This window comes from Panthera tigris, chromosome C2 (assembly GCF_018350195.1).
Source record: "Panthera tigris isolate Pti1 chromosome C2, P.tigris_Pti1_mat1.1, whole genome shotgun sequence".
In the NCBI taxonomy this organism is placed as follows: Eukaryota; Metazoa; Chordata; class Mammalia; order Carnivora; family Felidae; genus Panthera; species Panthera tigris.
The window spans coordinates 97,126,181-97,139,779 of record NC_056668.1 but is presented as its reverse complement, the minus strand read 5'-3'; the positions used below and the strand labels follow the sequence as shown (position 1 = coordinate 97,139,779).

General features: G+C 37.1%; 1 protein-coding gene across 2 annotated transcripts in view; it reads left to right on the top strand.

The window, feature by feature from the left end:
• SERPINI1 (serpin family I member 1) overlaps nt 1-13,599 on the top strand; it is a 71,631-nt gene that overhangs the window by 40,257 nt on the left and 17,775 nt on the right. For both annotated transcript variants that reach the window (XM_042998526.1, XM_007077058.3), the window contains exons 2-5: nt 5,327-5,593; nt 6,624-6,854; nt 8,811-9,005; nt 10,694-10,898. In XM_042998526.1, coding sequence (XP_042854460.1) covers nt 5,344-5,593; nt 6,624-6,854; nt 8,811-9,005; nt 10,694-10,898 — 881 coding nt within the window. In that variant the 5' untranslated portion in view covers nt 5,327-5,343. The remainder of the gene's footprint in view (nt 1-5,326; nt 5,594-6,623; nt 6,855-8,810; nt 9,006-10,693; nt 10,899-13,599) is intronic.

Sequence of the window (13,599 nt, the reverse complement as noted above, 5' to 3'; positions counted from 1 at the left end):
TATAAGATTTAATTCCCTGACCTGTTCGAACGCAGTGTTTTCTAAAGCAAAATGCACATATGCACGGGCCACAACCTATCCGGCCACTAGTACCATAAAGGAGAGATGCAAGAGTTAATGGTAATTTATTCATAGCTCAACTACTTCTGCCTTTTCTAGCAACGGCACAATCAACTACTATTCAGGCACTGCAGCCCCTTGTTTTTATGTAAAGGCATTTTATTCAGTAGCTTGAAAATAATGAATCTATGAAGTAATGCTCCATGTAAGAGTAATTTGTTTTAGAATGTGTTGATTATTATGATTAATGGTGGGGCCCCGGCATTTTGTAGACTAATGTTAATACAGTAACATTTGGGTAGCACCTTTGGTGATTTTTCAAGGTGGTGCGCTTGTTTGTTAATGCATCCCGTGTCCAGCCATTGCATTATGCCAGCATTGGTGACAGTGCCACTTTGTCAGTCTGGAAAGACCGTCTCCGACTCAATAAGGAAACACTTTATCAAAGGGAATAAAAAATGGAAATGAGCTACTACCTGTGGACTAAGATTAAATTAGCTTTGAGAATTTAGAAGCAGCAGCTACTCCTGCTTTTCCTTCTCGTGCAGCATTTGTGAGCCTTTACATCTCAAGCTATGTTAGTTCAACAAATATTTGGTACCTACTATGTGTCAATCATGAAGTGCTTATTCTGATTCTTTTAAGATATACAAAGACGAATGCACTGACATCTGTGCCTTCAGAAAACCCAGGAAAAGAGATGGCTCGTGTACAGAATTATCTGTAATGGAAGGAAGCAGTGGTATGTGCTATTGGAGAGGTGGAGACGAAATGTGCCAACATTTCAGAGGAGGGGGAAATTGTTGTTGTAACTGAAGAATCAGGAGGGTGTTCATGAAGGAAATGGAAGTAGAGCAGAACCTTGAGGAGTGGTTAGGATATGAACATATGGAACCAGGTTGAAGTAGTTCCAGAAAGAACTACACAAGCCAGCAACAGGAGGGAGAAATTCTGGGATATGTATTGCAAAAGGGAGTCTGGCAAGAATTGCAGGATCCCTGAAAGGGGAATAGTGGGTAGAAACATGTTGGATCACACTACAGTGAGACTAAAGATTTTGGGCTTTACTCTAATGGGCGTGAGGAAGAGCATAAGATTTTGTAGGATTTTGTAAGTATACCTGTTCGTAATGGTACAATCAAAACAATTCATCTGGAGGCAATGCATACGTTGGATTAAAGAGGGCAGTAACCTAGACTTCAGAGAATGGCTGAAAATGGTGGGTCCTTGAGAATGCATTAAGAGGAACTGCCACCATGGCCATGGGAATGGTTATGGGATAATGGATAGAAGTGTCGGGAATGCAGTATGGAGTAAGTATTGACAGCTCATTGAACATAAGGAAAAGGGATATTGAAAGGAGTCAAAGACTTTGATGTAGAAAGAAAGAAAGAAAGAAAGAAAGAAAGAAAGAGGGAGAGAGAGAGAGATGGAGGGAGGGAGGGAGGGAGGGAGGGAGGGAGGAAGGAAGGAAGGAAGGAAGAAAGAAAGAAAGAAAGAAAGAAAGAAAGAAAGAAAGAAAGAAAGGGACCTGGGTGACTCAGTTGGTTAAGCGGCCGACTTTGGCTCAGGTGTGATCTCATGGTTCTTGGGTTTGACCTGCACTGGGCTCTGTGCTGACAGCTCGGGGCCTGGAGCCTGCTTCAGATTCTGTGTCTCCCTCTCTCTATCTCTGCCCCTCCTCAGTTCATGCTCTATCTCTCTCTCAAAAGTAAATAAACATTAAAAATTTTTTAAAAAATTAAAAAAAGGAAGGAAGAAAGAAAGAAAGAAAGAAAAGAAAAGAACGGTTTTGGTTGATAAGACAGAGTCCTGTTTGAGCCACCTTGAATTAGAAGTGCCTGCCAGAGTCAAAGGCTAAAACAATCCCAAGATAATTTGCAATGCACATCAGAAATTAAGATTAAAAATAAAGCCAGGGCTAGACTTTTACTTACTTGGGAATAATATGAATAGGGATAATGGTTGAAATATCTTTGCTTTGAGAGAAGTTCACCAGCAGACAGGAGAAGAACGTTACACGGAAGAGAAGAGAGCCAAGAATAGATCCATGGAGAACACTCCCCACTGAGAAGGTAGAAGAAGGGAAGAAAATCTTCCCTTCTCCCCAGAAAAAAAAAAAAAAAATCCTCAGAAGGAGTAGTTCAGAGGCACCAGACAGGAAAGGGCCAGTGACCAGGGGTAGGGTAAGTAGGATCAGAAAGACTGGGCCAGTCTAACAGAAGTCATTTTTCTTGCACCCTGGAAATTTTGCCTTTAAAAGAAGGAAAGATCACTTAACTATAGATAAAATGTGTGTTTCCAGAACAGAGTTCTTTAAATATTTACTAAAGAGTTTCCTGATTTAAGCCACATGTAAATCAGTGGCTGCCGCTCACTGCCCTGGGAAGAGCCCTCTCTCACAGACATATGGCTGTTCTTTCCAGGACACCTCCAGAAGCCTAGAGATACATTAGTGGTTTTGACATCTCTTTCCCCCCATAAGGATACACCGCAGAGCCACAGGTCCACCAAACACTGCTTCTTTCTGCATCTGGCCCATCTGCCATGTAGACCAGGGGTTCCTGAGGCCAGTGAGTATCCTGGTCAGTGAAAATAATGTTCTGTTATCCACAGGCGTGCATTTTCTGAAGAGGTTATTTACCCTTCTCCTGATTCTTAAAAGAATCTCTTTTATTAAAAAGGTAAGGACTATAACTGATTATATGCTTTTGTACAATGATGGGAGTTCCTTGAGGACAAGATCCCGTGCTTATAAATTTTGGTAACTTCATGGTGCTCTTTTGATCTTGGCTGAATGAATGGCTAATTGTGCTGCATTAGATGGGCGAGGAGGAATGATAAAATACTCATTTTGGCTCTAAAGCCTCTTCCTTGACTTAGCAAATATACAAACCTAGGAAACATATTCTCTAATGATAATGCTATTATTAATATAACTTGTAGCTTAAAATGAGTGCTTCAAACACACACTATCTCATTTATTTCTTCAATAATAGTGTGAAGTAGGGATTGGCATCTTAATTTCATGAAAGAGGAAGCTAAGACTGAGAGAAGGCATGTGATTTGCCAAAGATCGTACATCATGTGTTAGCTTATTTATCTCATGGTACATTCACTTGGAAATAAAAATGCTTATGAACATAATAGACGTGGCCTTGTTTGCTGGAATGCTTGTTAGTTGGCAATAGGTTGGTTTTGTTTGATATGAAGGAAAAATGTTTATTAACCTAAAATTTGATACTCATGTTAAATGCAATGCTTTCCAAATAGCTGTGCTATTGGATGACAGATACCACTACCGTATAGTGACTTCAACTTCTTGGCCTTATACTCGATAACATTCAATGAGAGTAATGAGGCCCAGGTTTGGGTCTTTGCAGGGTATATCAGACAGCAGTATAGTGTTAGGTTTAAGAGCAGACCTTTGAGTCTGACTTATATTTCCAAGTTCTACTGAATGGTAATACCTCCCACGTATTAAATACCATATATGTCTTAAGGTCTCTTTCAACTAAGAGAGGTACCTGCTAAATTTCCATCCAAATCTAGAGCTTCAAGCTCCCCTATTCTACTTCCACCTTTTCTTTGAGTTCCCTAGAGTACAGAAGGAAGAAAGGATGCCACAGCAGCCTGCCGTTGATGGCCCAAGTTCGTAGGCTAGCAGGGGAGCTGCGTTCTCTGCCCCTGGCTTCAGTCCCTGCACCACAGGCACCCCTGGCCACTGTTCTACAGCAGTGCACTTGATCTCCCACGGGCAGCCATCGTGTCTCCCACAGTGTGGGTTTTGAGAGTCCATATTTACATACAGGCTGAACCTTACCTTCCTAAGCAAAGGAGAGTGATCTAAACCTTCACACAAAAGTGGAGGGGTGGCGGCAGTGCTCGGGATTTCTCAGACAAAAAACTGATACCTAAAACTGAGCCCTGAAACGTGAAGGACTTACAAACTAAGTAGGCAGTTCTCTGAAGTTGGAATTCAAACACTGCAGGAGGGATGAGGTCGTTGTGACTCGGAAGCTTGGCAGAAGCACACCAGTCTTAGGTGAATGTGTGTGCATCTGTTAACTGAGTAACGGGGACTGTTAATGCTCCATGCGAACTGAAACACAATTTTCTAAATGTGTTTGCTCAGTATCACTTTACATGTTGTTTTAGTGATTTTTTTTTTTTTTTTTTAAGATCGTGAACAAGGAAGCTACTTGATTGTCCTAATAGGCAGTTCGGCTTTTAGATGCCTGCAGTGACAAAGCGGGAGAACACAAGGAAGGAGGAAATTCTGTCCCCAGTGTGTGCTTGTCACTGTGTGCTGTTTGTGGGGAGACAGGGCTGCTGGAATACTGGAGTGCCAAGGGGCAGAAATATTATCTAGAGCTGTCTGGGCACTGACACTCTCTCTTCCAGAGAGAATATGGTTCAAGAACCAGAGAAGCCTCATATTTAGAAATACTCATTTAAATAGAAGCATCAGTTTGTATAAGTTGAAATGGTAATATCAACCTGAGTACAAAAGGACAGTATTGTAGAAGGCTCCTCTGCCCCGAGATTGTCACTGGGCGCAGCTGCCTCATAGAAGCCAATGTACAAAGGGAGAGTGCATAAGGATGTGCTGACCCTGCTTTTTCTCTGGGTTACCACTTCCTGTGGGCTCTGCAGCCTGGGCTGAATAAACTGGGGCCCGTGGCAGGTGTGTGTCTGATCTTTTCCTGCCGGTTGACAACCCAGTTGCATGGTGCATTAATTTTATAAATTGTAGTAAATGGGTAAAGCGTTATTTTCAAATACCTGACTTCACTAGTTCATCTTAAACCTTGTACATATCTTTTGGTTTTCATTATTTTTTTTCTGGACCTGTGTAGTTTAGTGTAAGCTAGAGTAAACTGTTTCAAAATCATGACCAAAATACATATGGTGAAGATAGGAAAAATTGATAAATCAGCCTCATCAAACATGGTCTATAATAACTCGTTATATATGCATCTGTATACACTCTTGTACACAGTGGGGACCAGGAAATACCTTGTTCCTAGAAAATCCTCAGAATTTAGCAATATTATTTATTCACTTGACTATGAATTGCCTTTTTAAAAATAGTATCTTCCAGCATATCCTTTAAGGGGGTTTTGTTATGAGATATTAACACTGTGTACATTTAAAAACCTGGTTTGCTTTATAGCTTTGCCAAGAAATAATTATTACTTATTTTACCTTTCACTCCATTTCTCAGAGATAATTAATGATTAATACATAAACTACTGTTTTTCAGGTTTGAACTCTCCCATCATGGCTTTCCTTGGACTCTTGTCTTTGCTGGTTCTGCAAAGTTTGGCTTTAGGGGCCACTTTCCCTGATGAAACCATTGCCGAGTTGTCAGTGAATATGTATAACCATCTTCGAGCCACTGGGGAAGATGAAAATATTCTTTTCTCTCCATTGAGTGTTACCTTCGCTATGGGAATGATGGAACTTGGGGCCCAAGGATCTACCCTGAAAGAAATCCGTCATTCGATGGGATATGACAGCCTGAAAGATGGTGAGTGTGCTTAGGTTTACATTTTCAAGGTGGTTTGACTTTAACTGTCAACTCAGTTATGCTGTCTTATGCTTCAGGCTGCAGTATTTACATGATGTGAGAAAGTGATGTCACGAGACGGTATGGCTAGGAGAACCATTAGGAAACCCAAGAAAAGTATTAATTCCTGGCTCCATCTTTAGCTGAGTTAATCTAAGGAAATTGTATATTTTATTAGTATTATTTCAGTAAGCCTCATTGTGATAAATAAAAGCACACGTGATTCTTAATGAGTTTCCAGTCCAGAGGGAGAGACGTGTATTAATTATCACCTGAATAAGTGAAAATTTATAACTATGAGAACTGCTATAAAGAAAAGCAACATCATTCTCTAAGAATATCAGAAATTTTTGCTTGAAACCAATTGTGTCTTCATTTTTAAAGGAGCATCGAGAATTCCTTGAAATGTTTTATTGTTATGAAAATGTTATGTATTGGGGAAAGTTTTTAGCCAAAAGGTGTTTTGAAATCACTTTGACAGGATGTATGATTTTTATTTTAATGTTTTTAATATACATGAGAACTGACTCATTAAAAAGTTAAGAACTCAATAATTTCGAATAGATTTTTCTCGTTATTAGGTAAAAAAAAGTCTAGTGAAAGTAAAATTTCAAGGACTATTTTAATTTTTAAACCAGGTAATTAAACTTAATCCTTTTTCCTGATAATTATAAAACGAAGACCAATGTAATGAAAATAAACCTAAGTACTTTGAAAGGAAACAACCCAAAAAAATCTATAGATTCTGCCAAGGTATCACTGAAAATGAAAACTAATGCCAGTTGATAATACTAAAAGTTAATTTGAAAATCCGGAAGTAGCACAAATACCGGAGCCTCCTAATCATGTCTGTGTAGGGAACAAGTTAGTGCTCTTCCCTTGGGCTCCAAGTTCCATCAATCTCCCTTGCTGTGTTTCACTGCTTCTCCACTCCCCGTGATCGTTCACTGTGTTTGTTCCACTAATAAACTTATCCTTTGTCATTTTTCAGGTGACGAATTTTCCTTCTTGAAGGATTTTTCTAACATGGTAACTGCTAAAGAGAGCCAGTATGTGATGAAAATTGCCAATTCCCTCTTCGTGCAAAATGGATTTCATGTCAATGAGGAATTTTTGCAAATGCTGAAAAAGTATTTTCATGCAGAAGTAAATCATGTGGACTTCAGTCAAAATATAGCTGTGGCCAACCATATCAATAAGTGGGTGGAGAATAACACAAATAGTATGTCATTTGGTTCCTTTCTTTCTGTAATAGTTTAGTTTTAACTCTCTTTTACTTCTGAAATTACTTGCCCCTCACTCCATTTGAATTTTTGAAAGATAGCATTTAGTTGAGTATCTGATAATTATTTCGTATAGATTATAGTCTTTTTAGAAGCATTACATATGAATAAGCATTTATGAAAGAACTTAAATCTTTTGGCATGTAAAGAATTTTGGCACTATTGATATATCAGTCTGAAATCTGTGTTCTCCAATAACGGGTTTCCTCTGTATGGTAATCTTAACCACTGTGTGGAACTTTGTTTGAGCTAACTTATTTAATGAGTTAGATAGCAGTTAGGATGACAGTTGGTGGCCCTCTTAACAATATATTTAAAATAGAAAATAAGAGAGAGCTAAAAATCAGGGTTTGCTTTTAAATGACAGAACTATAGGATTTCTTTTTAAAAGAGCAGCCCATTTTAAACCCAAATAAATGGAGAAGTAGAAAGCGATAAGTTTATTTCAATATTTGTTTCTAATCTTAGAGCATCTGGCTGGCTCAGCTGGTAGAGCATGTGACTCTTGATCTTGGGGTTGTGAGTTTGAGCCCCACGTTGGGTGTACAGATTACTTGAAAAATAATCTTCAAAATAATAAAATAATATTTCTAATCTATACTTTAAAAATGTATTTAAGCTTTCCAAATGTTTCATATTTTATCATTTTATTTTCTAATTTTACCACCAACATAATTGAAATTAGAATTTAAAAAAATGAGACCAAACTGAAAGGAGATTACAGATGTTCATTAGATTAATTCCTACTGTCAAAACCCCCCAAATAATATCAATCTAATAAATTTTATGTGGGAACAACAAAAACCCTGACCATGTGCCCTATGTCCTATTATGCCCAAAATTCTGAGGCACCTTTGTAAGGACCTAAAGAAGTTCTATGATTAATAAAATGAGAGAATATAAATTTTGGTCCTATCTTTTTCAATTATGACATTAAAATGTAGGATAAAAGAAACTTATGTTTGTATTTTAACATTCAAAGAATAATTCAAGAATAATAATACATTTGGAATAGATTGGATTATTAAAAGCTATTTCCAAACTCTTTTTAAACATTTTCAGCTATCAACAAAAACCCAATGTTTTTGAAAATAGATTTCTAAAGGAACATTTCAAATGATAGAAATGATAGGTTTTCACTCATCTGTTTTCACCTAGTTGAATGCAGTTGTTATATTTGGTAGAAAGATATCCAGTGTTTATGGGGGGAAATTTTGAATTGGATGACATTTTAATCGTGTATGTTATTTAAGAATGAACTCTGAAATGATCATTGAGTGCTTAGTCTATGTTAAGAGTTTTACATGCATCACTGCAACTAGAAAGTGGTAAAACCTGAGATTCTGTTGTATGTGGTTCCGTAGTTTCTTCAAGTGTCAGGATCCTACCAGTTTTATTTTAGGTGGTGTGAATGTTTTAGATCCCTTAATCTGTAACTGTGTGTGTGTGTGTGTGTGTGTGTGTGTGTGTGTTGTGTGTGTGCGCACACACGCGCGCTTGCTTGCTTGCTTAACATTTTTCCTTTGAAAGCAAGATACTTCCTTCTTTTTTTAATGTTTATTTATTTATTTTGAGAAAGAGAGAGAGAGAGCAGGGGAGGGGCAGAGAGAGACAGAAAGAGTCCCAGGCTCTGCTGGCAGTGCAGATTCTGACGAAGGGCTCAAACTCATGAACCATGAGATCATCACCTGAGCGGAAATCAAGAGTCAGATGCTTAACTGACTGAGCCACCCACGCATCTCAAATGCAAGATACTTTCAATTTTTATTATAAATTTGGTAATGGTATACAGTTTTTCTGGATTACTCTATCAGATGGTAGTTTGGTAATATTTTGGTCTCCTTTCACCTTCAGATTTAATATGAATTTTCATCTCTCCACTTTTTCCTGCACAGATCTCTTGAAAGATTTGGTATCCCCAAGGGATTTTGATGCTGGCACTCATTTGGCACTCATCAATGCTGTCTATTTCAAGGGGAACTGGAAGTCACAATTTAGACCTGAAAATACTAGAACCTTTTCCTTCACTAAAGATGATGAAAGTGAAGTCCAAATTCCAATGATGTATCAACAAGGAGAATTTTATTATGGTAAGATCTTTTGGCTTTTATTTTTCTTGTCTTGCTGTATATTAACAGCTTTTTAAGAAAGAACATGAAATATTTATTACACAAATGTCAATCTTATTTGGACTACAATTCAATTTCCTTGGCTCCATTTTCAAAGGCCTCTCTAATTAGATCCTGAGTGAATATTATATGCACTGACAGTTTTCCAATATGTTTCTTTAACTTATAAAGTTGATTACACCCACAGAGTGGCTTTATTCATATGCAAACACCTGACCTGTGTAAGAACATTCTGAGTTACTCCAAAAAGCCATTGGCTTTGGGGTGGTTGTCAGTGACTCATATGTTCCACTCTGCTCTTGCTTTGGATTCCTCACCACTATTTGAATTATAAGCATTTCTTTAAAATTTTGCTTTCAGACTTGTGTATGACATAATTATTCATTTACAGTTTCATTTATTGTGAGTCTATGAAATGTGATACAACTCAATATCCTTGGCATTATTTTCAAAGATATTTCATTGGACCGGAGCGCCTGGGTGGCTCAGTCAGTTGGGCATCTGACTTCGGCTCAGGTCATGATCTCATGGTTTATGAGTTTGAGCCCCACATTGGGCTCTGTGCTGATGGCTCAGAGCCTAGAGCCTGCTTAGGATTCTGTGTCTCCCTCTCTCTCTGCCCCTCCCCCGCTCATGCTCTCTGTCTCTGTCTCAAATAAATAAATGTTAAAAAAATAAGTTAGAAAAAAAGATATTTCATTGGACTTTTCAGAAGGTTAGGATGTTAATCCTTCTTACACACTATATTGAACTGTAATAATTTGTTATCATAGCAGAAATGTAATTGTAAGCCAAGTACATATTGGAACTAATAGTTCATGCTATTTAAAAGTATGATGTAAAATTAAAAGACTATAATCATAGTTAATCAAATTAACAGTCAAAATAAGAACCAAACATTTAACCAAAGTGTTTAACGGGATGTCTAAAGGACCTAGATCAGTTATAGGAAAATATTTATAACAAAAGCATTACATTTTCTTTTTGAAAATGAGGGAAATTTTAAGGTGGTGGTGGGACTGTTTGTTTTAAAGATTTCTTTATTTTTGTATGGAAGCCTGGTGAATTTAGCTGAGTTATTAGAACACAAAGCCAATTACCTAATTAACCTAATTACCTAGTTTGGAGGTCTTAAGCACTACAAATACACTAGATAACTACTGTAGAATGTAATAGATTTCATTTGGACTATGCTACTCTGGCCCCAAGACTTTTAGCTGTGGTGATAATACAGTCCCAGGTATTATGTGGTTAATTTTTCCCTTCTTAGAAATCTTAGTTAGATGGATTTCATCTAACTTGGATCCTGGGCTTCATTTTTTTACCCAGGACTTATTGTTGTTTCTAAAAATATCCCTTAAATATATATTCATTTGAAGTATCTCATTTAAAAATAAAAAGTAAGTCTAGAGAACATATTATGACAAATGTGATGTAATTCTGGGGATTCTAAAATAAAATAATTTCTTTAGGGCCGAAGAGTCACTTGAACTTCAGGGCCTATTTTTTTCTTTTTTTTAAACCCTCTTTTCCTCAGATGCCTGAAGTTTCTTATATTCTATATACTATTTTGGAACAAAGTTATTACAAATTAAAACTTTTATTTGAACTTTGATATGGGCCTTTAATCACCTTTCTTTTCCTTTTAGGAGAATTTAGTGATGGCTCCAATGAAGCTGGTGGTATCTACCAAGTCCTAGAAATACCATATGAGGGAGAGGAGATCAGTATGATGTTGGTGTTGTCCAGACAGGAAGTTCCACTGGCCACTCTGGAGCCATTGGTCAAAGCACAGCTGATTGAAGAATGGGCAAACTCTGTGAAGAAGCAGAAAGTGGAAGTGTACCTGCCCAGGTGAGAGGCTTCTGTGTGACCCCCTCTGATACATCTCAGAGGGAGAGATAGTAATGGAGGTTCTGATTCAGAAAAAACCCTTGCCACTGCTTTTGAATTTTAAGTCTTAGCTACTCTCTTCAACACCCCTTCACTCTTCCCTCCTCTTCCCCTCCTCACCTGCGCTTCCTTCTCCTTTTTTTCTTTAAACTATTCTTTTGTATTCAGGAGGTCCTGCCCAGAGACACAAGCTCACTTAGTGATTCATTCAGTGCTGTTTACCAAGACCTAGTTTCAGATCCTGGTCAATATTCTTAGCTTCATTTTAGAAGATTTCTCAATAGATTGTCTCTGAATATCATTTGCATTGGCAGTCTTCTGTATTTCATTAATATTTAAAGTTGATTATAGCTGGAGAGAAAATAATCTCCAACATTGTTGGAAGGAGCGCAAGCACGTTACCGTGCTGGGTGCCAAGATGCAACCATAAATAAGCAAGAAGAGGCTTAAAATTCTCCCTGTGGCTTAAATAATAAAATCTATGCAGGGTCCCGATGTTCTTCTCAATGCTGCCTCTGGCCACACACCACAACAAATGTTCTGTGGCATGTACTATCCACGTGGTTGTCGTTAGGCTACAGATAACCTGCTCTTGGCCTGCCTCTGGGTCTCCATGCATGTTTTTGCATTGGCCTAAAATGCCCTTCCCATGCTTCTTCGCCTGATATTGATGTGTATTTTTCCTTATATTTTTAAAGAACTTCTTCTTGATAATATGAGAAATTCAGGACTGTGTTAATGCTTCCCTTATTAAATTCCATGAATTAATGCAGCATCTCAAAATGCTTCAATTCTGTGAGGATGCAAAGTTATTTAGGGGTATTTTAACAGAATTCTAAATGAATGCTTAATAAGTATCACAAATCCTAATTCAACCATATTCACTAGAAAATGTGGCCTCCAGGTCCTGTCCACTGAGAAATTGAACGTGGCAGAAGAAAATTAAATTTTCATTTTCTAAGAGATACTCTTCAATTATGGAATACTTTAGCTTGCTTTCTCATATTAATGCCTGATACTAAACTAGACACAGTTAATTACCATGCATCCATTTCTCCAGAAGTTCTATGAACTCTTCCTCTGCATGGTTAATGCATAGAGAGAGAGGTTAAATAGCTAGATAAGATGAATGTGGTTTCCTTTTTTAAGAAATTGACGGTTTTCAAATACTTATATGTAGGTAATAATCAATGGGAAACGATCCATCAAATGTTCAATGAAGGTGATGATTTTTGTGCCCTCATTTTAGCAAACGTAAAAATTTTCCGGTAGCCATTTTCTAGGTTTACTCACATGTCTGTTTTAAGTGGTTTGTATAGTTTTATTCACGTGGAGATATTACTTTGAAAACACAACTTTGCATTTCTGTAATTTGACCACATTCTTGTCCTGCTTGACAGGTACTTTTATTTTCCATTACATTAGATTGTATACTTACAGGTTTTAAATGCTTTTCTTAAAGGGTATAAAGGTGTATGGTATTTTAAAGAGGAGAATGGGCAACTACTTTTGCATTTTTATTATTTTCCCCCCTTAACAATAAGTCCTACAGGAATCAAATGCTGAATTGAAATTGTGTTTTTATCAAAAATACAAAACTCTATTCAGGAGAGGGTAAAAATTTTCCACCTATATGATATAACCAAATCTAGTGAAATACCAAAAGGTTTATGCACAGTCATACATTTCTAAGATTTAAATGAGATTACCAGATATTCTTGCAATTTATTCATACTAGCAAAAATAGTTTGGCTAATATATATTATATATATAATATATATATATAATATATGTAAGATATCTAATAAGCACTTGAGAATAATGCCTGGCACAGATGCTTATATTGTAAGCATCATATAATTATTATCTGTTATCACTATTATTTATTTTTCAGTGTACGTTTTAACTCCTAGTATTCACCTTGTGTTAATCTATAGGTAGCTTTATATATACTTTTCTTTTAGTAGGATTTTTTTAAAAACCTTGCTCTGATGAACATTACCTTCTTCATTATATAAGGTAGAAAAGATTTTTCTAAAATGAAAATCAAATATCTTGGAATACTTGGAATGCAGATGTACCTGGCTGTCGTATCTTTCCACTCTTTTGTAGTCTCAGATTTGTCATTTTTTAAAAGTTTATTTATTTATTTTGAGAGAGAGAAAGGGAGAGAGAGAGAGTGCATGCATGAGTGGATGAGGGGCAAGGAGACAGGGAGAGAGAGAATCCCAAGCAGGCTGCACGCTGTCAGCACAGGGCCCAGCATGGGGCTTGATCCCCCAAACTATGAGATCGGGACCTGAGCCAAAACCAAGAGTCTGAGGCTCAACTGACTGAGCCATCCCGGCTCCCCTCAGATTTGTCATTTTTGATCAGAGTGCTTGAAATCAATGGACATGAAGTGGTTTTCTATTTTGTCAACAGAGACCATCCTGTTATTTTGAAATGATTGCCTTAGAAATACAGCACTTTAGTTTGATGTTTGTAAAAGAAAACTCATATATAACCCATCTGATTTTGTTTTTTTAATGTGAGTGCTTTTTATAGGTTTTTCTACAGAAGCTTTCTTGATTAGTTTCTTAATGGCCTATAAATTTTCTAAATCTCGTTATATGTAACATATATTTATTCTTTCCTAACACTAGCTCTACACAGCTCAGTC